The 27,573-nt window shown below is 38.1% G+C and overlaps 1 protein-coding gene across 2 annotated transcripts; it reads left to right on the forward strand.

Moving 5' to 3' along the window:
• The first annotated feature begins 9,119 nt into the window (after window positions 1–9,119).
• LOC149832214 (uncharacterized) lies at window positions 9,120–26,674 on the forward strand. 2 transcript variants are annotated; one of them, XM_090014378.1, is made up of 8 exons: window positions 9,120–9,279; window positions 11,682–11,820; window positions 12,303–12,385; window positions 24,233–24,319; window positions 24,420–24,568; window positions 24,674–24,805; window positions 26,005–26,196; window positions 26,471–26,674. In XM_090014378.1, the coding sequence occupies exons 2-7, from the start codon at window positions 11,703–11,705 to the stop codon at window positions 26,192–26,194; spliced, it is 759 nt and encodes a 252-aa protein (XP_089870504.1). In that variant the 5' UTR covers window positions 9,120–9,279; window positions 11,682–11,702; the 3' UTR covers window positions 26,195–26,196; window positions 26,471–26,674. The 2 variants fall into 2 exon arrangements, with proteins under 2 accessions (XP_089870504.1, XP_089870505.1); XM_090014379.1 differs by having other exon boundaries at window positions 9,218–9,279; window positions 11,722–11,820.
• Window positions 26,675–27,573: the final 899 nt, after the last annotated feature.

Raw genomic sequence — 27,573 nt, forward strand, 5'->3', positions numbered from 1 at the left:
GTGATTCAATCATGCATATATGTGTTATAAGGCACTAAAAAAATTTTATAGTGATGAAATCATGCATATATATGTGTTGTAAGGTTGTAAAAAAACTTTCATAGTGATTCAATCAATGTGTATATGTGTTATAAGGGTGTCATAAAAATTGTATAGTGAATCAATCATGCATATATGTGTTCTAAAGGTGTCAAAAAAATCATAGTGAGGCAATTATGCATATATGTATTCAATCATGCATATACTAGCTTGAAATCTAACGACATGAAACAAATGACATGAATCTTTATACCTGACGGGCACCGGAGCTCATGTTGAATGCAGATGAAGTTTTTCTGTCTAAAAAAAAGTTGCACAACTCATTATGGACAATATTGGGAATGACTTAATTTAAAAAGTACTGCATTTTATCCTCAAGATGCTGACAAACACCATCCCAAGACATAGTAGAGTCAATCGGACGTTGGGAGTTGATGCTGGCGGGAGAACTCTAAGAGTCATGGCTGCAAAAGGCAACAATTGTTGTGGTGTTCATGTTACTCCCAAACCCGAACACACGACCCTTTTTTGGTTCACCGGTTGCAGTCACTCATGCTGCAGGATCAAAAGGCGAATGCTGAGTGGAGTCAGCGCCATATCGCTCTACCATTTGCTCCTCATATGACTCCTATAAAGTAATGATTATAATATGAATTAAAAATTAAGAATTATAATGTTTATAATAACATAATTCATAGTAACTTATATATTATAATATTTATTAATACAATAAATACATACCGATGTCTCTCTCGCCTTCTCTGATATAAAATCTTTTATGCTCTTGCGTTTATGTGTTTCAACAAACACATCCTTGTAAGGTACAATGCCTCATTTATTTGCTTCCTGTAATGTTAAATAATAAAAAAATCAATTAATAAGTATGCAAAAATACTTACAAATTTGACAATATATATATATATATATTGATGAGTTACTATTTTCTTCTGGTGGCTCCCAAAAGTCCTAGATTCACCTGTGTGTAGATGGGCATCGGGCATCTTCACTCGATTTTGTGCAGCCTTTGCTGAGCGGTTTCAAAATTTATTACTCGCCCACTTGTCGCACATGTCCTCCCAATAATCTTTCCTGATAGTAGAAGGCCCATGGCCCTTCCACTACAGTGGATCATCTATTCCACCAGCAGTTTTTTTTGTTGTAGTCTTCATATTGTATAACATGTCGGCAAATCGATTGGCAGCCACCTTCTGCCACACTACCCTCGCATCTTTCTCCTCGTTCACAGTAGCGAAGCGATGGGAAGACTACAAATACTTTCAAAAAGTTAGCACACATGAGTATAAAAAAAAATTAAATATGAAACACATTAGTTATGATAAACGATTGCATACCATGAATGAGGACATTAATCTGTCAAACACCTCCATCGTGTACTCTTTTCATTGCGTGACCGGCCCTGAAAGATGCTGCAGTAGTGACTTCCTAATTTCTCGTATTACTTCTTGTTGCTCGAACCTCGCACTGCACTTGAATTGATACACATTAACAATCGACTATCGATATACACTATTTATAAGGTAAATATTGGGCAAGTGACAATGAAATACTTACGGTTGACTATCGATATACACTATTTGAATGAGTCATCGTGTGTCACACTGAGAAGACCCTGCATCTGGTGTTGTCTCGTAATGTGTATGAGTAGCTGGTGTAGGTGGGTCATGTGTTGGCGAAACATCACCTACAAAATAATGAGTTAAAAATTCATACAATGCACATTTAAACTAATCAAGTATACAATTATTTAAATGATATACCTATCAAAGCATTCTGTGAAGACAAAAGCTGAGACTACCTATCACTGAGTTGGGATCCTATAAAGACGATTGACAAGTAACAATGTTTATATCAACATATAAGCAAAATAATAATGAATGCATATATTTAAATATAACACAAAACATTTACCTAATGATGTCCCACGACCTCCACTTGGTCCTCGACCACTGTGACCTCCACGAACCATATTCTAACAAATAAAAATGTTATTTGGATCAGTTACATGATATGCAATTTCATGGATACATATTCAAATAAAAAATAACTTCATGCAAGCATGTATACAGTCACATCAAACGTGGCAATACATTCAAATCATTCATAGCATATCAATGTTAAACATGTACCTGCAGCAAACACACTCCAATATTTCGCTAACTACTACCTCATCAAACATGACAATACATTCAAATCATTTATAGCACTCAAACATGTATTTCACTAGATCAAGTATGCTTCCTTATCACTTGTTTCACTTTCATATTCTTCTGCGTTAGATCAAAGTGCCTCCAAGCTTCTACGTCAACAGGATGTGTGATCTTGTCTTTATCATGTCAAACTTTATTTGCATGTCATATCATTTGTTTAGCTGTCCTTGAAGACATATAAAGTCGTTGCAATCTAGGGGTGAGAGGGAAGTAGCGAAGTGACTTGTATGACACTTTTTTTGACCTCGTGCTACCATTTCCCCTTGTCTTTGGCTTAAACCGAGGATGCACACATGACAGACATGATCTGCTATTTTCTTGATCTTTGAAATACAACATGCAGTGATTTGAACAAGCATCTATCTTTTGATACCCCATACCTAGAGCGTTGACCATAACCTTCACACGGTAGAGATTTTCTGGCAATTTCTTATCTTTGAGAAACATACTCTTCACAATAGAGCATAGATGGTTAAAACATGATTGACTTAAATTATACTATGACTTCAAATTCAGTAGTTGAAGAACTACAGACAATATAGTGTGGCTCTCGCAACCATTCCACAGTGGCTCATCAGCATCTCTAAGTAAGTCATAAAATCTACTAGCGGCATCATTTGTTGCTTCTTCCTCTACTCCAGTTGGTACATCACTGGGTCCCATAGCAGAACCAATTTCTGATCCTGCGATATCAAATATCAAATCTACATATGGATTATCGTGCACCACATCCACTCATGCATCAAAATTATTCCAAAATTCTTCACCATGAAGCGTCCAATTCTGATAACCACTAACAAAACCCTTCATGTATATGTGATGTCTAACGTCATGAGGTTCTATAAATCGATTGTTCTTACACATCGTGCAAGGGCATCTGATCCGATCGGTGAGATCCACTGTACTGACACTTGCTATTGCAAATTCAATAAAATTATCAACACCATCCATATATTCATGCCACATATCATTATCAACTATCCTACGATACATCCATTTACGTTTTGCAGCTATTTTGTCCTATAATGTTACAGATATTATCATCACTAGTAAAAAGAGAATCATAATAATGTTATGATGAAAAAAATATCTAATTTATCTATTAATTCTTATTTGGTGATTGTTTGTGAGCAATTTTTTTGTTTCAGTTAATGCATAAATTTTCTTTCCCTCTATACCACAAACATGCTTAACATAAAATGCAATTTCATGAACTATTATGCATGCATTGATAATTCAATATTTTTGTGTGTAACACCATCACATCATATTTATACACATCACAAAGATATTTAGAAATATAAAATCATATTCCATAAAATGATACATTCATTTAAAGCATATTTTCATGATACAATTTCACATGAAAGGCATAATCAAATGAAAAATAATATTGCAATACATTACACAATTTCACATGAAAGCATGAATACAGTCACATCAAACATTGCAATACATTCAAATTATTCATATCAAAACAATGTCAAATATATACCTGCAACAAACACACTCCAATATCCCTCTAACTACTACCATGCCTAGCATGAAGTCTGAACTCCAAAAATAAGAACACTTCTATTTTCATACATTAAAATCATGCTCAGCATGTTCTCCAAACTTCATCAAAGCAGTCCTAGTTATCCACAACTAAGTGAGTGTGTGAATAGAAAAGTGTTGCATCAAAGAAATTAAATAACATGTGATGTGCTTACATCACTTACTCACCACGGGTATTTACCCGATTTGCATTTTGCTTGTTTACTTTCGCATAGCATTTTAAGCCGCATGCGATGCTTAGCATTCAACATCACACATTTTGCTCTCTTACGCACCTGCAATGCACATTACTCTTGCCCGCCAAAGACAAAGACACAAGAAAGTACCAACCCAACAGAGTAAACACAACGATAGGGGGCAGATCCCCCTGTCGTTGTTGCTTAAACAAGGGCAGGGGGTGGGCGCCCCCTATCGGAAAGTACCAGTGGCAGGGGTGCGGGGCTCCCTGCCGACCGAGCAAACACAACGGTGGGGGGGAGGATCCCCTGCCGCTGTTGCTTAAACAAGTACAGGGGGGCTTCGCCCCCTGTCGAAAAATACCAGGGGCAGGGGGGCTCCTCCCCCTGCAGACCGATCCCCCTGTCGTTGGAAAATACCAGCGGCATGGGGGCTCAAGCCCCTGCCAGCCAAGCAAACAGAACGACAGGGGAGAGGGACCCCTGCCACCCTTGCTTAAACAAGGGCAGGGGGACGGCCCCCCTGTCGAAAAATACCAGCGGCAGGGGGGCGGGTCCCCTGCCGACAAGTTAGAAAGAGGGACATAGGGGAGGCACGGGTACGAGAGGCGAGCTCACCGACGTACTTTCCTATCGGTGGGTAGCCGGAGAGTGGGGGTGGTCAGTGGAAGAGCGGGGGCGGAGTTGGCCGGGGCGATCGACAGAAGAGCAGGTGCGAAGATCGCTGGGGCGGTAGCCGGATAGCAAGAGGTGGCTGGGGTCGTTGGATAGCGGGAGGTGGCCGGGGCGATCGTCGAAGAGCGGTAGGTGGCCAGAGCGAGCAACACGAATGAGAGAGAGAGAGAGAGAGAGCGGGAGAGCAAACACAATTTCGTGCCCTAGATGGGCATTTTACATCAAAAATTAGCGATGGATTCGCGATGGCATAATTTCATTGCCAACACCGATGCTAATTAGCGAAGGAATAATATATGTCGCTAAGTTCTGATATATTTTGCGACAGAACAATATTCATCGTTAAGCCATCGCTAAGTAACGACATATTCTGCGACGAAATTATTCTGTCGCAAATCTCGCAACTAATTTCAATTTTAGGGACGACTCATTTTCTCTTGCTAATTCATCGTAAAATTGCGATGGATTTTTTTTGTCGCAAATTTTTGTCGCTAATTAAGTTTTTTCTTGTAGTGTTAGTCTTTTTTTTAACCTTTTCTTAGAGGTTACTACCAAATGAGCACTCTCAATCTTCTCTTGCTTCATCTTATCCTTTTCTTGCACACAGTGTGAAATAAGCTCATTAAGAGTTTATTTTTCTTTTTCGCAGCTGTAATTAACCTTAAACTGACTATATTGTGCATGAAAAGATATCAAAACCAAATGCACGAGTAAGTCCTCAGATAACTCTAACCTTAGTGCCTTGAGTTTTGAAGCAAGATGGGATATCTCCATGATATATTCTCGAATGTTTTCTTTGCCCTTATATCTCATTGAGACAAGACTCAAAAGAAGAGTACTTGTTTTAATTTTTTAGTTTTTCATAAAATATTTTTCAATTTATTTAAGAAAACATTTGGCATTTACCTCTTTGAACATGGTGCCCCTGAAGGATTTAGGAATTGCATGTTTCATGATCATGAGACTCATGCGATTAAATCGATCCCACCGCTCGGAGTTATTTTTATCCTCAATAGAACTCTTATCCGTAAGAGCAGAGGGTTGATCTTCTCGTAGTGCAAGATCCAAATCCATGCATCCGAGAACAATCATAATGTTATTTTTTCAGTTCTTAAAATTGGAACCACTCAAAATAGGGATAGAATTAATATTCGCAGATATTGTAGAAGTAGAGGTATTAACTGAATAAAGAACAAACAAGCTTACGATTAACATACATTTGTCATATGCAATAACATAAACAACATATTTAAATAGTGGTGAACCCCATCATAAGATACCCAGTACAACATTGACACTTAGTCTTTAGACAGAAGTGTCAACTTGTAAGTGGTACTCTCAATACAGTAATCGAATATGGACAATTAGTCTTGTCAAACAACGAGCCTTTCTTTGGACCGGCTCGTTATTAACATGAAAAATTGAATAATTGTCTCATATTTATTACTGAAAGTATATATTTGAGCTCAGCCAAATAGTAATCTTCCTTTGGGTCGATCACTATTCGCATGAACCACAAACATATAAACATCACAATATTCTAAAATGAACTAATCTACACAACAGAGGTTACTTTGGCAACACACTAGTTCAATTAATTCAATTTAGAGTATTGAACACAGAAACATAACTATCAAGGTTCAAATATGTTAATACATGTATACGAATATAAAATAAGCATAATCGCCAAAAAGAAACCAAAAATAGGCCCACCATAGTGACCCATAATGCATGCCTAATAGCCTTATAAAAAACCAATATATAATAATAATAGTTTTTTTTATAAGGCACAATGCTCAGGTCCGGCCAATCGAGCCTGGCCAGACCCACCTACGGGTCCCGAAGGTGGTCTGACCCAGATCGGGTCAGACCCAACATACTAAAAAAATGGGTGTGGACTCAAGCCTGTGCAGTGGATCGGGTCTTGACCAAGCCTGATCCATATACTACCCGTATCTGGCTCGGTCAGCCCCTCAACCGAATGGGGCTGAACCGGGTCATCAGACCTCATCCTTATAGATATGCATGTCGATTCGGTCCCATATCAAATTGAACCAGCTGGTATCCTGGTGGAGTCAAAACCCGATGAGACACAAGGCCAAATCGGTCCTGTGCCCAATGGCTTACCCAACCCAGCCCTATATAAGGCACCAAACTGGTTCAGATTAAAAAAGAAGCTTGTGCCCAACACATACTGGACTGGATCGGTCCAGTGCAACATATCTGGACTGCCAAATAGCCAAACCGACTGGTCTCTGTTGAGCACACCGAAAGGTTATCAAATCGGCCTTGTACTAAAAGCCCAACCCAATCTGCTGAAATCGAACTGCCCTGCTGAAAAGTTGAACCAACGCGAATGACAGAATCAATTGAATGTTGAATCAACCCACCCGACAGAGTCGGTTGAATGCCGAATCCGCCTGCCCGACACGGCCAACCGAAACTGCGCGGAACCGACTTTCACCCAATGCCTTACCTGAACGACTTGTCAGATGCTAAAACTCATCGACGGAGTGTCGAACCCGACTATGACTGTTGTCAGTCGCCAATGATGGATCAATCCAGCCCAGGATGCCGGCGAACACCTACAATCCGACGAATGTCCAAAACCAAAAAATTGATGGCTGCCAAGAACAGATCTGTGTGGTCGGCGAATCGATTACCTCTGGCGATGGCCCAAAATAAAATGACCTCGAATGTCGGCGAGCTAGAGTCTGGAAAGGGCGACCACCCTCCCGTCGTCCAGTAGACAGAGCAGATGATGTCTAATCGATAAAAAGGTTTACCAGATGCTGATTGTTGTTGTCCATCGCAAGACTCCTGGTAAGGGCATAATTCGACGGATAACCGAACCCTTAAGCGATGACAGTCATGAATGGTTCGTGGAGAGCCAACGAACATAGCGTATCTGGTGATGACCGAAATTAGCCCTGAATGCCGGTGAATACACATATGTTTGTCGTTCTCACCGTTCGACAATCGGTGAAAGAGAAGGGCCCAACGACCCTTCCAATCTGAAGGTGTGAAAAGGGAAAGGGCCCGACGGCCCTTTCGATCTGTGTAATCCATTACGCCTAAGGAGAAAGAGCCAAACAACCATTTCCACCAAACCGACTGACATAGAAGAACCCAACTACCGATCACACGAGATTGGCACCACAAAAAAGAAAGATTTAATAGTAAAATCATATTTTCAACGATAACATGCGCTCTGATACCAATTGTTGGATTTGGAGTCCACTGAAATAACTAAAATGATCGATTTACATGTTTTCGTTAAACCGTTGAAATCAAAACTGAAACAAAACTTAATGCAAAAGCGTACCTGAATTCATAGGTGCTCTGGTAAATCATTGACGAGTATGATCTTTTAGAACCTTTATACGTGACATTTTTTTTATCTGAACCTAATGAGAGAGAGATTGAATTCTCTTTCTGACTTATGCAGAGCCTGAAGAGAGGCCATTATATAAGGTTTAGAGACTATAACCTAATGTGATTAGGAGTCTATCTCCAATTCAGCTCATTAAAAAATTGTAGACAGAGTAGGTTTCTCGATATAATGTACCATACCATATGAGATATCACATGACCTAACCGAATTAGATCACATAAACTGAGCCTAAACCTAAGAATGTGCGGTTCAAGGTACTTATAACAACCACCTATAGAATCTCATCTACTATGGAACGGTGTCTTGTATTCCTTTCTTCCCTCTTGCATTCTTTATTTTTAATGAAGATTATTGAGTGATTTTTTTTTTTTGTGTTCATGTGAGAGTGAGTGTCTGTACCAACGTTGGCCCGTCGCAAACATATTTTTCTCTTTCCCAACCCGTGCCAGTTTGGAGAGAAGCATCTCTCTCCCGGTACCGGATTCCTTTGTAGATGTATCCCTGCCTGGTGACAGGCCCAGTTATAAGCACGTCCAGCCACCTCCGCCTGACCGTGTCCTCTTTCCTGAGAAATGCACCCTGCATTTTCCTCATTCCTCTCCGGTTTTGTCCCAGACTGGTAGCAGGCTCAGTCACACGCATGCCTAGCCACCTCCACCTGACCGTGTCCCCCTCCCTGGGACAGGTGCCAGTGCGACGCGTTTTCCTCCTTGCTGCGCCTCTGTAGCGTGTTCGATCAGACTCTCCCTCCGTGACATGATCTGTCCCCGTGTGTACCTCTCTTCTGAGTCGCGATTCGTGTTCAACGGCCAGACCTGTAAGACCGACCCTTCTGAGAATCGGGTCCTGACAATGTTATTTTATATCCGGATATTAATGTGATCCACAAGGGTTGTTAGGATAGAGCCATATTTATCTGGACCAATAGGATCGTTGAAAAAGTAAGTCCAAATATTTAGCTTTCGAGTGTTTGCTTAGTAAAATAAAAAAAGGTATAAATGAAGCTATAGCTTGGAATATAACTAGGAACACCCTGTAAAAGAAAAAAGTGGGTCCAACTTTCCGAGTTGAGAAGAAAATAATCTGGAATTACTTTCATTCAGTGAAAACCCGCGGGTCTCCCATTTTCTTACCCCAAACCCACGCGTCTCTCTCTCTCTCTCTGCCTGCTTTCAGAATCGAAATTTCACGAAGATGAAGAGGTGTTGAGGTAACCGATCAAAACCATCTTCGTAAACACGTTCTCTTCATAATCTCGTTAGGTTTCTGTGATGATAAATTTTCAAGTTGTTCTTGACTAGTTCTTCTGTAGATCCCCACTTTAACTGTTCCCCTTTCCTCCCGTCTTTTGGGTATAATCTCGGCCAGAGATTGGCATTTCACCGTTTAAATCTGCATTGCAATCTTTTTCTTTGTTGGATTTTGTGTGTTATTGCAGATCAAGAACGGTGGTTGTTTTCATCTTTGCGGAATTTGGGTCATCTGTTTTCTTCTTTTCTGTCTTTGTGATTTCTTGCTTCAACGATGTTGGAAACATACTTTTATTTCGATTTTATTTTCTTAACGGATAGATTGCTGGTACTATTTTGAAATATTTGAAGAACATTTGTTGGAATTGTATGATTTGTTGAGAATATCTACTATATAGGAAGTAATTTAATTCTTAGTATTGGTTGTACTCATGATAAGTCAATATTGCAGTGGTAATTTTTATGTGTTGATCAGAAGTTCTACTCTAACTTCTCTCATATGTGTGATGATCATGCTCATGGAGTAAGTGTCACACTGCCAAATGTGTCAATTTGTTTCAGATTTTGATATGCTGACCCAGTTTGCTAAACAAAATGTTGCTTTGCGGAGTTGGTTTTATGTGCTTGATAAAGTGCCTTGTTATTTTGTTTTCGAGTGTTTGGTTGGTAAAATAAAAAATGGGATAAATGAATATAGAATAGCTTGGAATATAACTAGGAACACCCTGTAAAGGATAAAAGTAGGTCCAACTTTCTGAGTTGAGAGAAGAAAAAGATCTGGAATTATTTTCTTCCAGTGAAAACCCGCAGGTCTCCCACATTTTTTTCTACACAGAAAGCTGAGGTTAGGCAGACCCCTACCAGTTATACAACCATACCATTTGGGGTTCGAACTTGCAACCTCCCAACACAAGGTGACGTGCACTAACTGCTCCTGCCAGACAAGCGGAGCCCCCGTTGGTGGATCTCCCACTTTCTTACCCCAACCAAGGTGTGTCCACATCTCTCTCTCTCTCTGCTTTCATAAACTAAATTTCACGAAGATGAAAGGTGTTGAGGTAACCGATCAAAACCTTCTTCGTAAACACATTCTTTTCATAATCTAGTCAGGTTTCTGTGATGATCTATTACCAATTTGTCCTTCACTAGCTCTTATGTAGATCCCCACTTTAACCATTCCCTTTCCTCCCATCTTTTGGGTATAATCTCAGCCAGAGATTGGCATTTCACTGATTAAATCTGCATTGCAATTGTTTTCTTTGTTGGATTTCGCGTGTTATTACTGATTAAGAACAATGACCATTTTCATCTTTGCGGAATTTGGGTCATCTGTTTTCTTCTTTACTGTCTTTGTGGTTTCTTGCTTCAATGATGTTGGAAACACACTTTTATTCCGATTTCATTTTCTTAACGGATAGATTACTGGTACTATTTTGAAATGTTTGAAGGACATTGTGTGGAATTGTGTGATTTCTTGAGAATATCTACTACATAGGAAGTAATTTAATTCTTATTATTGGTTGTACTCATGATAAGTCAATATTGCAGTGATAATTTTTGTTAGTTGATCATAAGTTCTACTCTAATTGCTCTCATATGTGTGATGATCATGCTTATGGAGAAAGTGCCACACTGCCAAATGTGTCAATTTGTTTCAGATTTTGATATGCTGACCCAGTTTGCTAAACAAAATGTTGCTTTGCGTATTTGGTTTTATATGCTTGATCAAGTTCCCTGTTGCTGTAACATTTGGTTTGTTGGTTAACTTTTGTCCTTCTCTTGGTTCCTTAAAGTTTTAAATTCTGTAACTTTAAGATGAAATGTGATAGTTAGGCCTGCATTTTTCTTTTCTTCTGAAAGCCAAATCTTTTATCTTCTTCAAGTTCTAGAACAGTTTAATGCGTTTGCTTCGCTCTCTGATGATTTTGATGGATGGGTTGGGATAATGGAGACCTTAGTTGATGTCCTGATTTCGTAGAAGAGTTGGTCTCGTGTGGGGAGCTCTCTCACTTTTTTGGTTGTTTTGATGGATGGGTTATGCAGTGGAGCTCCTAGTTGAGGTCCTTCTGAGTCTCTACAAGAGTTGACCTTGCATAGGGAGATTCATTCTAAGTGAACCCTGTATCTATTCTTGATAGATGATAATTGTTCTACTTTACTCTTCAGTTTTCTTCTATTGGTCCTAGCTGCATGATAGTTGCTTGTTTGTTATAGGCATCATTCATCGTTTGATAATTGGTCTCAGTTAATTATGGCTTTTTATTTTGATGATTTGGGCATTTATAAACATGAAGACAAATTGATGAGTTATTTTAAATCATCTGAGTATCGAAAATTTTAATCTTTCTCCATATATATGTAGATCCAATCGATAACGTGAAATATGAGTCTACAAAATGCAGCTATGGAGAAATGGAAGGAATTGATTGATCATTCAACACCTCTGCAACTTTATATTGCTTTGGCCATATTATCTCTGACAACTGTGGTGATCTTGTTATGTAAGTGGCTATCTCTACTTTGTCCTTTTGTCCGTTTTATTATTTTTTTTCCTCTCCTAATGTGTTGGTTGCACTTTTATTCAGTTAAATGATTGACCTATTGTTCATCATAGACATTGGAATTAGATTGTTGGCTTCCTGGTCACAACACCTTGTTAGTAGGTCCGGCAGTGCCAGGAGTCAGGTCTGACATGGATTTGACCCATTTTCTATGATCTGTAGATCCAATGGATCAGATCTGATTCGATTGAGTTTTTGCACTTTCTAAAAATATGAGATCTTACTGTATCTGATCTTTTTTTTTTGTTGAAGTTTCTTACCCTATCTGATCAGACTACAAACCTGGTAGGGTCGCATCTGGGCCCAGATCCAACTGCATGAGCTGTAGTTGGATCTTGACAAGGATGCTGACTTAACCCACTAACAGCTATACCCATAAGCATACTCTTAGATGATAATGTTATATCTTTACTGTTTTGCAGCCTGTTTCTTAAGACGAGCAAAATCCAATACCATAGTTCTAGCAGGATTAAGTGGCAGCGGCAAGACTATAATTTTCCACCAGGTTAGCTTCCATGCCTCGCATCTGTTCATTATGCTATTTGTTATTGTGTCTACTAGCTCAATCATGAAATCTCCAACAGCCATCAGACTATAAAAGGAAGTTTGGGATTTATGCTCATGAACATATCAATTGATTGGTTACAGCATTTATGTTAGTTTTGAACTTCTGTGCCTCTTTCACTTCTATTATTTGGCTTTGCTAACTTGCTATAAAATCATGTATGGTTCTATTCTACTACTAAAATCTGACTTGCCATTGATTGGTTACATAGGTGAAACTTCAAGTGCTTTTCAAGAACCAAAATACAAAGTGAAGAAATCAGTTTTCATATGTATACTGTGTTAGATTTTGAATCTCCAGGTCCTTCCACGCGTGAGATCTGAAAAACAGAGAGAGAGAGAGAGAGAGAGAGAGAGAGAGAGAGAGAGAGAGAGAGAGAGAGAGAAAGGGAGAGAGAAGATGGGAGAAGCCGATACCCCTTCAGCAATAGGGTCGGCTGCTGTGTATTCCTTCATATTAACAAGTGATTACAAAATTTTAGGGTACTAAAATACCCCTCATTACAATAAACAATATTACATAATGCCATTAATGAAGAAGTGGATGTCACGGGTCCTGGATCTTCAGATCCATGACCCGGAACCGAGAAAACACTTCTTTTCACCCTCCCTCAAGTTGTGCATGATCTTGAATCATGAACAACTTGCCTTTTAACATCCAAAATCTGCCTTTTGTCAATCCTTTTGTAAATATATCTGCCACTTGATCTGTAGTTCGAACAAATTCAGGCTCAATCTCTTTCTCTTCTACCTTTTGTCTCACAAAATGCTGGTCTATTTCAATATGTTTGGCACGACTGTGATGGATTGGATTAAAAGACATACTAATGGCGCTCTGGTTGTCACACAAAAGAAGTGATCGAGATATCGATTCTCCGACTTCTGTCAGTAGATGTCTAACCCAAGTAGCCTCAGCAGTGGCGGCTGCCATTGACCTGTATTCAGCCTCTGTACTGGATCTGGCAACAGCCTTTTGTTTCTTACTACTCCAAGAAACCAAATTCATCCCAACAAATACACAATAGCCTGATACTGATCTACGTTCATCTGGATCTCCCGCCCAGTCCGCGTCAGAATAAATAGTGATCTCATGTGCACTTTGCCCATTTGTCTTTCGCTTATATGTGAGACCATCCCCAACCGTTCCCTTCAGATATCGTAGTATCCATTTAACTGCTTCCATATGCCCTTCACATGGGGCATGCATAAACTGAGAAACTTGATTCACCGAGTAGACTATATCAGGGCGAGTAAAAGTGAGGTATTGTAACATACCCACTATGCTACGGTACTGTGTGGGATTATCAAAAGGATCTCCGTCTTGAGAGCTAAGCCTTTGATGAAGAACGCTAGGAGTGCTCAAGGGCTTGCAGTCTTTCATACCCGATTTATTGAGAACATCAATGGTATACTTATGTTGAGTGAGAGTCATTTTTTCAGAGGAACTGTCAACTTCAATTCCAAGAAAGTACCGTAGTTTGCCAAGGTCCTTCATTTTGAACCTCTGATTCAAGAGATGTTTGACTTCTTCAATGTGCTCATTGGAACTGCCAGTGATGATAATATCATCCACATATATCAACAACAGAGTAATTGTGTCTTGGTTCTTAAATATAAATAGGGAGTGGTCAAGAAGAGATTTCTTAAAATCATACTTTTGTATTTCAAGAGAAAAGCTGTCAAACCAAGATCGAGATGCCTGCTTCAATCCATATATCGCCCTTTTTAGTCTGCAGACATATTTTGTAGGATTACCTTCTGCGTAACCAGTGGGTTGTTCCATGTAAACTTCTTCTCTCAAATCTCCATGAAGAAAAGCATTCTTCACATCAAGTTGGCTAATGGTCCATTGGTGTTCAATGGCTAAAGAAAGTATGACTCAGATTGTCCCCATCCTCACAACTGGACTAAAGGTTTCATCATAATCCTGTCCTTGCTCCTGTGTAAAACCTTTGGCTACAAGTCTCGCCTTGTATCGCTCTATAGTCCCATCCAGTTTATACTTTATTTTGTACACCCATTTCGAACCAACAACGTTTCTGTCAGGTGGTCTTGATACGACATCCCACGTACCACATTCATGTAGAGCTTCCATCTCCTCATTCATTGCTTCAATCCATCTTCTGGAATTTGATGCTTGAGAGAACGTTGTGGGTTCATCTTCTTTATTCAAGGCTGTTAGAAAGAGTTGAAAATCTAATGAGAAATTTTCATAACTGACCCACCTTTCAATTGGATGGCGAGAACGTGTGGATCTTCTAGTATCAACAATGTTGGATGTTGAGGAAGCGTCCATATCTGAATCAACTATGGTGGGTGACTCTCTTTCTCGTCGAGTGTAGACAAGACCTTTATACCTTCCTAGATTCAAAGTTGAGTCTGTATTTTCATGATCAATCATTCCATCAGTAGACACAAGTTTCTTATCCTTTTGAATGCAATTTGAGCAAGCATCACTAGCTCCTGAGAGAAGTTCATAATTCAACCAAGGATAATAAGCCTCAACTCTATGTTTTGATTCTGAAGAACTAGTACATCGACAATCAAAATTCAATTCATCGAAGATGACATTTCTTGATATTTTGATGTGCTTGCTCACCGGATCATAGCACCTGTATCCTTTATAGTCATCAGCATAACCCATAAACCTGCACTTTAAAGCCTTGTCCTGAAACTTATGTCTCCTTGAACTGTCAACATGAACATAGCATAAACATCCAAAGACATGCAAATCATAGTAGTTGGGGTGTATACCAAAAAGAGACAAGTAAGGAGACTTGTTTTCCAAAATAGTCATGGGCAATCGATTTATCACATGAACTGCAGAATGAAAAGCCTCTGTCCATAAAGTGATCGGAAGATTACTGTCATGCATCATGCTCATCGCACTCTCAACAATATGACAATGCTTCCTTTCAGCAATCCCATTCTGCTGAGGTGTGTGTGGGCAAGACACCTTTTTTCTTATCCCATTACTTTGAAAAAAGTTAGTAAAGTCAATGGAAGAAAATTCACCTCCTCCGTCACATTGGAAACTTAGGATGTTTTCAGAAAATTGGTTTTTTACAAAGGAATGGAAGTTACGGAACAACTTGAAAGTCTCAGATTTATGTTTCATGAAAAATATCCAGGAATATCGAGAATAACTGTCAACAAATAAAAGATAATATCTAGTTCTAGACATGGAAGCAACTGGAGCAGGCCCCCAAACATCAGAACAGATAGTCTCAAAAGGTCTTGAAGCTCTTTTATTGATAGAATGAAATGGTAAAACATGACTCTTACATAAGAGACAACTAGAACATTTATTGTCATTGACATTTATTCCTAGACTTGACTTGGGAATAAGATTATTCGAAACAAGCTTTTCAATGAAACTACTACTGCAGTGACCTAGACGACCATGCCAAAGATTTGGCTTATTGATTTCAGAGACACTAAAAACACAGGTAGGATTTTCAGAAGACAACGATGATTGGAGCTAACATGTGCTGAAGGATCTTCTTGAAAAACATACATATTGCCTTGTCGTTTTCCTCTAGCGAACGTCTCCTTCGTGTAGAGATCCTTAACAAGAACAGAAGAAGGAGTAAATTCAACTGAGGCTTTGACATCATCAACAAGTTTAGAAACTGAAACAATGTTTTTCTTGATATTATGAGCATAAAGAACATTTGAAAGATTGATGGAAGATTCGGGCAAGGGTATGATGGAGTTTCCAATATGCGAGACAGAGTGGTGTGATCCATCTCCAGTAACTATACTACTTCTACCAATGTAAGGAACAAGTTTTAAGAGCTTACCTGCATCACCAGTAACATGAGTCGCTGCGCCAGAGTCCACATACCAAGTACCTTGCTCATTCTGTTTCAGATTCAATTCTGCTAAGGCTGACAACAACAACTCTTTTACTTCTCCATTGGTCCTTGTACTGTCTGTGCCTCTTTTTGCTTCAGTTTGTGTTGATTTTCCTTTATTTAAGGGATTGAACCAGCAGTTGGCTTTGATGTGCCCCCTTTTATTACACAGAAAGCAAGTAGGGATTGGCCTCTGTCTTTGTGAGTTGGTATATGAGTTGGGTGTAGGCAATAATCCACGACCGCCATGGCTACTTCTCCCTTGTGCTCCTTTTCCCTTGATATCATAGCTTCCTCGTCCTCGTGCATAAGTAACCCCTGTAGCAAGAACTTCTTGTGCCCCAGTTTGCATAGATGATTCTTCAGAAAATCCCTTTAGATTCATCTCATATTGTAACAATTTTGCGTGCAGATCTTCAAAGTTGGGCAGCTCAGGTAAACATAATAGAGAAGTGACAATCATATGATAGTCGTGTCCCAATCCACTGAGGGTTTGCTGTACCAAATCTTTATCAGAAACTGTACTTCCAACAACTGCTAACTGATCTGTGATAACCTTCATTTTGTTCAAATATTGCATGATGGACATGGAATCCTTTCTTAACATTTGAAATTCTCTTTTAAGAAACATAATCCTGGCCTGAGAAACCTGTGAGTATGTCTGAACTAGTCTATTCCAAAGTTGCATGGCAGTGCAGTCATCTGGAATACCTACAAGCACCTCTTGTGACAGTGTTGATGTAATATAAGCAACAAGCGCTTGGTCTCTTTTCATCCAAGCCACAAATTCAGGATTTCTAACATATACGGTAGTAGCTTCCCCTTTGCTGTCCCTTTCTTCTTGTGATAGGAACTCAGGAGGAACTGGAATAGACCCATCCAGGTGTCCAGAAAGATCCTGACTCCTAATGAAAGGTATGATTTGCCTCTTCCAAGTCAAGAAATTACCATTATTTAATTTTTCAGACACGAGATGACTGAGGAAACTGGAAGAAAGAACTGATTGACTAGGAAGTGAATTCATGTTTCACAGAATTAAGAATGTATTCAGCACAATCTGCTTACACTTGCAGTTTTTTTTTTTTTTTGCAGGAACTAACTCAGATCGATGCTATCAGACTGCAGAAACTAATTCAGATTGCTGATATGAAACAGAAATTGAATGTCAATCAGATTTCTGATTTGTATATAAAATGGAATATTTGATATAAATGAAACAGAAAATGAATGTATCGGCTTGATCAAGGATGCAGCTGAATCAAAATAGGACCCTGCGTGATTAGATCACGCTGCTACCAACAGCAATAAACTAGGTATGCGAGTGACAGAATGAGAAATAGGACCCTGCGTGATTAGATCACGCTGATATGAAAGAAATAAAGAGATCAATAAACTGAAACAAGAGAAAAGGAAAGGGATAGGTAGAAGGTTGTGGATTGAGTTATTCAGGGGATAGAAAGAAGATTGTGGGGAAACCGAGGTTCAGCCACCACCGAAGTAAAAGAAAAATAGAAAGAGGCAAAAAGAGGACTGTGGGAAGAAGGAGTTAGATCTGAATCAGATCTGATTATCTTCAGATCTGATTGATATCAGATCTGATATAGAAGAAATGAATGTGGGGATACAAAAATGGGTCGTTCGTGAACCCAAAAAAAATGAAAATAGGGAATGAAGGGATATGTTCTTGACTTAGAAGAAGAAATCGAGAAGGACAGATCTATCGGACGTACCTTTGAGATCGATTCCAGTTTCAACTGAAGCGTGGCGCTGATACCATGTTAGATTTTGAATCTCCAGGTCCTTCCACGCGTGAGATCTGAAAAACAGAGAGAGAGAGAGAGAGAGAGAGAGAGAGAGAGAGAAAGGGAGAGAGAAGATGGGAGAAGCCGATACCCCTTCAGCAATAGGGTCGGCTGCTGTGTATTCCTTCATATTAACAAGTGATTACAAAATTTTAGGGTACTAAAATACCCCTCATTACAATAAACAATATTACATAATGCCATTAATGAAGAAGTGGATGTCACGGGTCCTGAATCTTCAGATCCATGACCCGGAACCGAGAAAACACTTCTTTTCATACTGTATAGTCTTTACAACACTAAATGGTCTCCTTTTTGTACATTGGATTTATATTTTCCAATTTGTTATTTTATGTTGAGAACTAACAGGTTATGCCGGAGATGCAATGGAAGCTTCTTGTTAGTGGCTTATCTTTTTGCTCACTGATAATTGCCATCTTTGAAGGTGTGGGTTTAGTATTAAATCTTCCATTTGTGCATGGTGAATCATGTTTGATCCTTACTGTATCTTCTAACACGCTATTTTTCTTAACCTTGTCAAAGTAGGAAAGTTTCTTTCTACTGTTCATTCAATTCAATCACAATTATCTCTCAGGGTAACCTTTTAAACTGTTAGGATCCTCTGCTAGATATTGAGATACAACCATTTGATGAAGCTTTCCATTACATATAGTATATAAGGGGATACTGTGCAGGCATAAAATGGAGCCTAGTCCCTTTACTTAAAAGCTTCCAGGTGAACTTGAGTAACAATATCATTTGAGCACACGTCATTTCGGTGATATCACTAGGTTGTCCTGTTCATCCAGAATCTGTAGATTAATGAGACAAATCTTCCATTAGGAGAAAATGCAGGGTCTAAGCAAGAAGATAATAAAATGGATTTAGGGCTATGTCACATGGGTGCGGGTGCGGCGATGCGGCACTTTCAAAAAACTTGGGTTCGGGGGTGCGGGAGGGCAAAAATGTAAAAAATTATATATATATATATATATAATTTTTAAGTTTTAACAATTAACAACAGTAACACTAATGAAATAAAAAACAATTATTATAATATCATCAAATCAATTCATCATCATGCTTGCAATAAATCAAATTAACAATCTACAATTCTATTCTACATCATAAAAACTAACACCACAATTAAATCAACCTAAATATATTATAGAAACAATCAAATAAGTAAAGCAGAAAAAAAGTAAATTATACAGTATACTAACAAAACAAACAAACAATGCATAATTATATACCAAAAGTATATCCTATACAATGTATATGACGATGAGGTACAACAACAACAACAACTACGCCTTATATGACGATGAGGTAATGGATCCTAATAATTTTCTGTTTCATCATCAAATGCATCATAAGAAGGAAGACTGGGCTCAGATAAATCCATAATGTTGAAATCATGCTCTCCCTCTAAGTCCCACTCTTCTGGGTTTACATCACAAAATTTGGATAATCCTTGTCTGCATTACAAACCCAATTTGAAAATGTTAAATACAATTATATTTAAATGAAAAAACTAATAAATAGTCAAATAATTAAGAGAACAATTAGTACTTCTATTCATCATTGGTCGAAAGTAGTCGAAGATTAGAATGAACATATACTAAATCCTCTGCACGCTTAATGGTGAGTTTGTTTCTCTTCATGTTGTGGATTTGAAAATATGTGCTTCAATTTCTTTCACAAAAGGATGAACTAGCAGGCTGAGATAACAATCTTAATGCAAGACGTTGGAGAAGAGGTGTTTCTGATCCAAATGTTGACCATCATGTGATAGGATCTATATTCTTCTCCTCTCTTGCTAGTAATGTCTGTCCATATAATCTCGAAGATGCAAAATTTTAAAACTCTTATGTGATTTGATTTAGAATATGTAATTTTAGATAAAGTCTTGTCATACACATATTTCTATGCCTTAATAACTCTGGGTCTAAATTTGGAGGGACACGATCAATACCACATTCCTGTCACTTTTTTTGCATAATATTTGGGATTAAGAGAATGTGACATGCAATGCAAGTGAGTGTTGATTTTATCTTATCTTCTGACTAAAATTGAATGAATATGTTTAAAAAATTTTGAATCATCCAATACAGGATTTTTTTCTTCATGCTTAAAAACTACAATTTGTATTTTTTCAATCATATTATCCCACATTTCATAAACTTTGTGAAGCATGAGCTCATCCTTATCAACTTCTCTTAACATTTCTCAAATAGGTTGTGTAAATTGAAGTAAATATACAACTTTGTCCCAAAACTCATCATCAACAATGAATTTCTTAATTTCTTAATTTCTTAATTTCTTGAGCCTTGACATCATAATCAGCACGATAAAATGTTCAATTCTCATCAGTCATCATGCTAATCCAAGCATTTACTTTCTTAATCCTCTTCACCATCACAATGATGGACGCAAAACGTGTTTCAGCGACCTTCAACAATTTCGGGTTAGAATGCCTATTAAATATTGCATTAGCATGACGGTGGTTGACAACAAAATTCTTAATGTTTTTGATATTTTTTTCTAATTTTTCAATCCATGACCATAGAGTATATGCTGATGAATTTTCTTCTTCTTTGAGGTTGCAGATGCTCTTGAGGGTCAGATTCAAGCTGTGTGCTACACAGAGAGTCCAAAAAATATGAGGATACTTACTATCTAAACTCAATGCTACACTTTTACAAATTGGAGCGTTATCTGTGATGATTTTTTCTACTTTCTGATCACTAACTTCTTTTATTACCTCTATAAACAATCCCTTCAAATATTCAACATTTTTATATTCCCTAGATGCATTAACCGCTTTCAAGAATACTGGGCCACTAAGCGAAGAAACAATGAAATTAATTAGTGGACGCCTTTGAATATTTGTCCACCCATCAAAAACAATGAAAACTCTATTTTGTTTTCATGAATATTTTTTAATCTCTAGCAATCTCTTAATATTTACCCTATTTTCTACAAGAAATGTGATTCATAGTTTTTCTGAGTTTGAAGGTATATAGCCACTCAAATTACAATTTGCCAAAGAAGTAACTAAATCCTTCTAATAAGGATTTTTAGCTGCATTAAATGGTACTGAACTAGAATAAAAATACCTCCTTACTTTTATATCTATCTCCTCCGTATTGAATGATGCTTGTATTGTTCCTGTTCTTTTACCTCCTACATCCACTTTTTTTTCTTTTGGGCATCTTCTTGGTGGCTTAAAAATGGTACACTAATTGTACAATAATCACTCATTGTTTTCATCTTCTCATATTCATCTTGTATTTTCTTATATTGTCTTCGCGTTGCCTCATCAACTCTTCTGCATCCTGAAATGTCATGTTCTGGTATCTTCAACAAATGGTCTTAACTCTTGTGTAAGATCCAACAAAATCTTTTTCACAGATCTCACATCGAAATCTCTTGTTTCCACCACCTCCTTCAGTTTTTGCAAGCTTATCTACATGTGCCCATAGTGGCCCCCCATCATCACATGTTGCTAAAGAACTTGAATCAACACTCCCACTACAACTACCAGCAACACTAGTAGCAGAACTCATGTGGGGATGAGGATGACACAAGTCTTTTCCCTTTATCCGTCATTTTTGTCCTGAAAACAATAAAATGTTATATTAAAATCAATTATGCACACAATCAAGATTGATAATATTGAGTGCAAGGTCAATAACATATCAATAAGTTCTAAAAAATATAGTAGTAGTGCGTATAAATAAATATCGAAAGGTACGGGAAAAATATATAACAATAACATTAATGCAAAGTGGACACTCCTAAGCATGAGATTATAAAAAATATATATAAGTGCGGAGTCTGCACTCTGCAAACATATTTTTTCACTTAACTTGAACTGCAAATATATTCTTCATAGTCTATTTAGTGGAAAACATGCATTAAATTAGGTATCTTTAGTTTTATGTTTAAATGGGTTTCTAAAGAGATTCAATTAAAATTAAGAATCTATATTGCAGCAAAACTTTCTGATAAAAATTCAAATGTTTTGGTTGAATTAATTCGATATCAAAACATATTTTCTAGTAACAAGCCATGATAAATGCATCTACAATATATGCATGTTCGGATTTAGAAAAAACACTAACAACTATGCTTTTTTTTTAATTGGTGTGTGTGCGTGTCACAAATATCACCCACATTTTGAAAATATTGCGATAAATTAGTGATATTTTCAAATGACAATATTATAGCAAAAAATACTATTTATTATTTTTAAAATATTATCTATTTCTTGTTAAATTAATTCGGTCCAAAGCATGTTGCTTAGTGAGTAAGCAATTATAAACATATCTACAGGTTTGGATTAAGCATTAAACACATGTAAATAAGAGTTTTAAAGGAATCCAATATATATATATATATATATATATATATATATATATATATATATATATATATATATATATATATATATGAGAACTAAACATATTAGGCCTCATTTCTAGTTTTGCCCCCATCTGCCTCATAGTTTTGAAGTGTCTATGATAGATCTGAACCATTAGATGTGTTTAGCATGCTCGATTTAGTGAGAATCGACTCTTGGATCATGATTTTTTGATGAAAAAATATGTTTTTATGAGAAAAAAAAAACCGATACCTTCATACTTCATAGCCATTGATTTTGATTCTTGAATCACCGGAAAAACCTGTATACAGGTCAAATTCCGGTGATCCAAAAGCCGGTTCCTACTAAACAAAACCTATATATCACATCTATGGTGTTGAATGTTTGAAAAAACACCAAAAACTGTGATTTTGAGCTGAGAACAAGAAAGTGGGCAGAACCAGCGTATTACGGGGAGAGAGAGAGATTGAGAGACGAGGGGAGAGAGAGATATTGAAGGAGAGAATGAGAGAGACAGAATACGTACCGGACTTCGGTGGTAGCTCAAAGTCGTCGCCGGCGTCGGGGTCGGGAGATGGGTCGCACCATCGAGGTCAGGAGGATTAAGGCAAATTTTTTTTGCCCTAATCCTCTTCTCCTCAGCCCATTTTATCGGGACTTTTTTTTTAAAGTCCAAAATTTGGACATATATGACCCTGGGTATGTTGACCGCACCCAGGATCGGGTTGACCACACCGGGTGCCGCACCCGCATCGCATCGCGTAGACACGGGTGCGGCACCTGGTTGGCCGAATCCCTATGACATAGGTTTAGGGTATATCCTGACTTTCACATTTCTCTTGTGATTTTCAGCTTAGATACAAGTATCATCCTTGAAGAAAAAGCACATAATATGTTGTTCTGAATTACTGTTACATCAAAAAATACATCCTCAAGTTGTTGGAATGACCTGAATATCTACTTTTATATCTGCCAATGAGATATCCTAATATAACTGGGATGCGTTACTGGAAAATGGGAAAACCAATTTATGGCCGCGTGACTAGTAGCTGATGCATTTTATCATTCAGTGAACAAGGGTACCTGGGGTTGCATCAGCTCTGTGTGAGGGTGTGTTCACACCAGAGTTACCGGAAGTGCCTAAGTAAAAGGGGAAGCGCGCTTCCCCGAAGCGCAAAACGTCGCGCTTCCGAAATGCGTGGGGAAGCGTCCCCCTTTTTTGGGAAGCGCGATTCCCATTTATGGGAAGCTCGCTTCCCCCTCGCTTTCCCATTTTTTCCATTTTTCGCTTCCCCCTCGCTTCCTAGGTTGCTTCCGGTTCGCTTCCGAGACTGTTTGTAATTTTCTTCTAAGTGGTCCCACGCTTCCCCGCTTCCTAAATTTTTGAAAGTGCCTCGCTTCCCGCTGCTGCTTCCCGTATCGCTTCCCGCTCCCGCTTCCTTGACTGGTAACTATGGTTCACACAACGATGTGATCATGCATACATGCTTATCTGCACACACTGAATTATTTCATTATTTATTTCTTTAGTTGTAAGGCTGAAAGACATCCTTCATATTTCACTGAACAGCTAAAACATATTTTGTGCTGGCGAATATTGCAATTCTCTTTGCTTTCCATCGTTTGAATTTACTTCTACGATGCACTTTCTCATTTTGCTAGTTTCTTCAAATGTTGTGCTGGATGGATAGGGTTTTCTTATAGCTAATTTTGGAAAAACTTATTTCTTGTTCTTTTTTAAGCTCCGAGATGGCTCTTCGCACCTAGGTACAGTTACATCAATGGATCCAAATGAAGGAACTTTTATCTTACATTCTGAAACTGAAAAGGTAAGCTTATTTTGGCATGATATAATTTATATATGTATATAAAGATAATCTTGTAGTAGTGGAAGTAGGAAACAGCCTCACTTTCTTTTGGTCCTAGCAGAAAGGGAAAATCAGGCCTGTGCATATTGTTGATGTTCCTGGGCATGCTCGGCTTCGACCAAAACTTGATGAGTTTTTGCCTAATGCAGCTGGGGTTGTTTTTGTTGTAGATGCTCTGGACTTCTTGCCAAATATTCAGGCTGTTGCAGAGTAAGTTTAGGCCTTAGTTTCTTGTTCTCTTTGAGTTTCATTATTTTATTGTTCAGTCATATCCAATAAGTAACCTTGATAATGTTTTTTTTTTTCCTACTGAAGGTACCTCTATGATATTTTGACGAAGGCAAGTATTGTGAAGAGGAAAATCCCAGTACTTATAGTATGCAACAAGACTGACAAAGTGACAGCTCACTCCAAGGAATTTATCAGGAAACAACTAGAAAAGGAATTGTATGACACTTTTACCCTATTTTTCATCTGCACTCTATTTACAACATGAGATCCAAAGGAGAAATGCCTATAGTGTTTAATGACATATTTAAAACATGAATAATTTTTTATTAAATATTTAAAATTTTGGGAACACTTTTAAGTGATTGAGCCTACGAAAATGCTGCTTGATTTTTTATTCTTGCAAGATTCTTCAACCTTCTGTAGGACATTAGAATCAGACACCTTAAAACCTATTAAAAACTGTTCTAGGATGGACCACAGTTGAATTCTATATCCGTGCCTTCAGAAACAATTAAAAGTTTCTTTATGATGGAACACCTTTCACTTGATTCATTTATTTTGTGAGTTTGATACCTATTCATAATGCTATGCCAGATAAGGAAAGTTGGGAGTAGATGACAAGCATTCCATGCTCCTTTCCTACAATTTGGCATGCAGAAGCCAGTCTTGGACTCTTGATTCTTTCTTGCTGCAAGTTCTATTCTAAATCTAACATTTGCTTAGTAGAGTTTTTAGTATCAGTTCTGCAAGTTCCATTCTAAATCTGGAGTTAGAATTGATTTCTGATTTTGTACTCAGGATGATCTATTCAAGAATTTTGTGATAGCTTCTGCTGTCCATATGAGCTCTTGGTAGCATGGCCTCAACATATATTATTCTTATACTGTCTATTTCTCTTTGAGCCACTTGAGCATCACAAGATCGATATACAGACCTTCATTTCTTGTTATGCTCTATGTGCAACATATTGTGGTTCTTTGCCAGTAGCCAGTGATTTATGAAAGAATAGGATGAGTTCTTTGTTTTCTGAATGTGTTCTATGCTATATTATTGATATCATAAGAGAAAAGCATAGATATCTTTTAGTATAGTAGGTTTCTTGAGCTGTGATATGAATCCAATGGGCCGAAAAGTAGTTTGCTTTTAGGGCCAATATGGAAGCATATCATAGCATGATTTCATTTGCTTAGAAATGAAAAGGCAAAGTATATTTTTGATTCGGGTAGGCTGATCTTTAATTGTATTTTCAAGGGTGGATACAGTCTGATGTTTGAGATGTTTGTTTCTTTGAACCCACTAGACTCTACCATCCAACTATCTCGTTCAACCTGAGGTTTGACACATTTTCAGAAAGACAATTGTTATTATATACATGCAACTCTGATTCTTCTTTTTTTCCTTTTGCAAATGTACAGGGACAAGCTGCGTGCATCAAGAAATGCTGTCTCTGCTGCTGACATCACTAATGAGTTTACGCTTGGGGTAACAGGGCAACCCTTTACATTTTCTCATTGCCTTAACAAAGTTATGGTGATTGATGCCTCAGGCATCACTGGAGAGATATCTCAGGTTGAACAATTTATCAGAGAGCATGTGAGACCTTAAGGGTGAGTTGAGTTTGGGGCATTAATATCTTAACCCTTTTTATGGCCAAAAGAAGTTATGGATGGTATATACATCATTTGTTATACTGTCTGCTGTCCCCATTCCTTTGTGTCGTTGCTTTATTTAGTTGCTTTCCTTTCCAAGTGTTTTTGGAGAAGCTGTTACACTTTCATGCCTTGGTAAAATTGTCCAATTGCTCCTCATCTTTGTTGAATGAGAAACAATTCCATATTCTTATGTTCCTAACGGTCTTTTTATGATTTTCGAAAATGGCAGACTCTGGTTTTGATATGCTCTCATTTCCAAACTTGGGTTGTCAGTGGATTGATTGATAGTCTACAATTTGAAACATCATGAACAGATTCTGCTGGGCTGCTTAATTTCCATCTTGATCATTGGAAAGTTTCCATGAAACCTCTCTGTAATGATTTAAGATTAATATTTTAATCTAATCTAACAATTTCCTCGGGTGGTTAAAAACAGTGGTTTAGTACCAACTGTTTGATTTCAAGGAGGCGTGTGTTATTTCTTGATCAAGCGGTGATTTAGTGGTCTAATACTAACATATAGTGCAAATCAGTACTGATGCACGCTGATAGTTGCACTGAGTGCATATTTCAAATATGAAAGATCATTTCTTTGATGGGGTCTACAATCCATTGCATAAATGGAACTGCAACCCGCATTGAAACTTCAGATATAAATTGGTCACTGTAAATTACTCATTGATACTTGGGCTAAGATAAAGATCCAGATCCAGATTGTGTAGCACATATGGCCAACTGCAACTGTGTTGTCGGTCAATACTTTCTTTGGCTGGATCCTCGATGCCTCTGCCATTAATCAATTGTTTCATGCATTAATTTCATTGTTTGGTTAATGGAAGAAACCAAGTGATATGCACCAGAGGTACATCCTAGACGCAGTTCATTATGTTGTTTCATCAACCTGTGGTGGGTGATTCACATCATAGATGAAGGCGCTTTGATCCAAAGTTCATGACCTTATTCCTATGGTGGTTTGGTTATTTAGGCCCTGTTTGGGAACTGTCTTTTCAAGATTGGGTGCTGGGGAGTCCCCATCATCAAAATCATTTGGGAGTGATAGGAAATGATGGGATTGGGACAGTTTTTCAGCACCTACTCATTTCAGCTCTCATTCAATTGAGGTAGTAGTTACTAACTACCATGCCAGTTACCATACGGAAGAGCTTCCGAGGTGAACTCCCCAGTTGCCTAGGGGTGGCAATTTCTGACACGACCCGCCAACCCGCCTCTTAGGCGGGTTCGGGTTGGGCTTAAGCCAACCCGTTTAATAAACGGGTCGACCCGTGTAACCCGTTTATTAAACAGGTCGGGTTCGGGTTGGGGGTATGCCAA

Source organism: Nuphar pumila, chromosome 7 (genome assembly GCF_984573655.1).
Source record: "Nuphar pumila chromosome 7, dmNupPumi1.hap1.1, whole genome shotgun sequence".
NCBI classification, from domain to species: domain Eukaryota; kingdom Viridiplantae; phylum Streptophyta; class Magnoliopsida; order Nymphaeales; family Nymphaeaceae; genus Nuphar; species Nuphar pumila.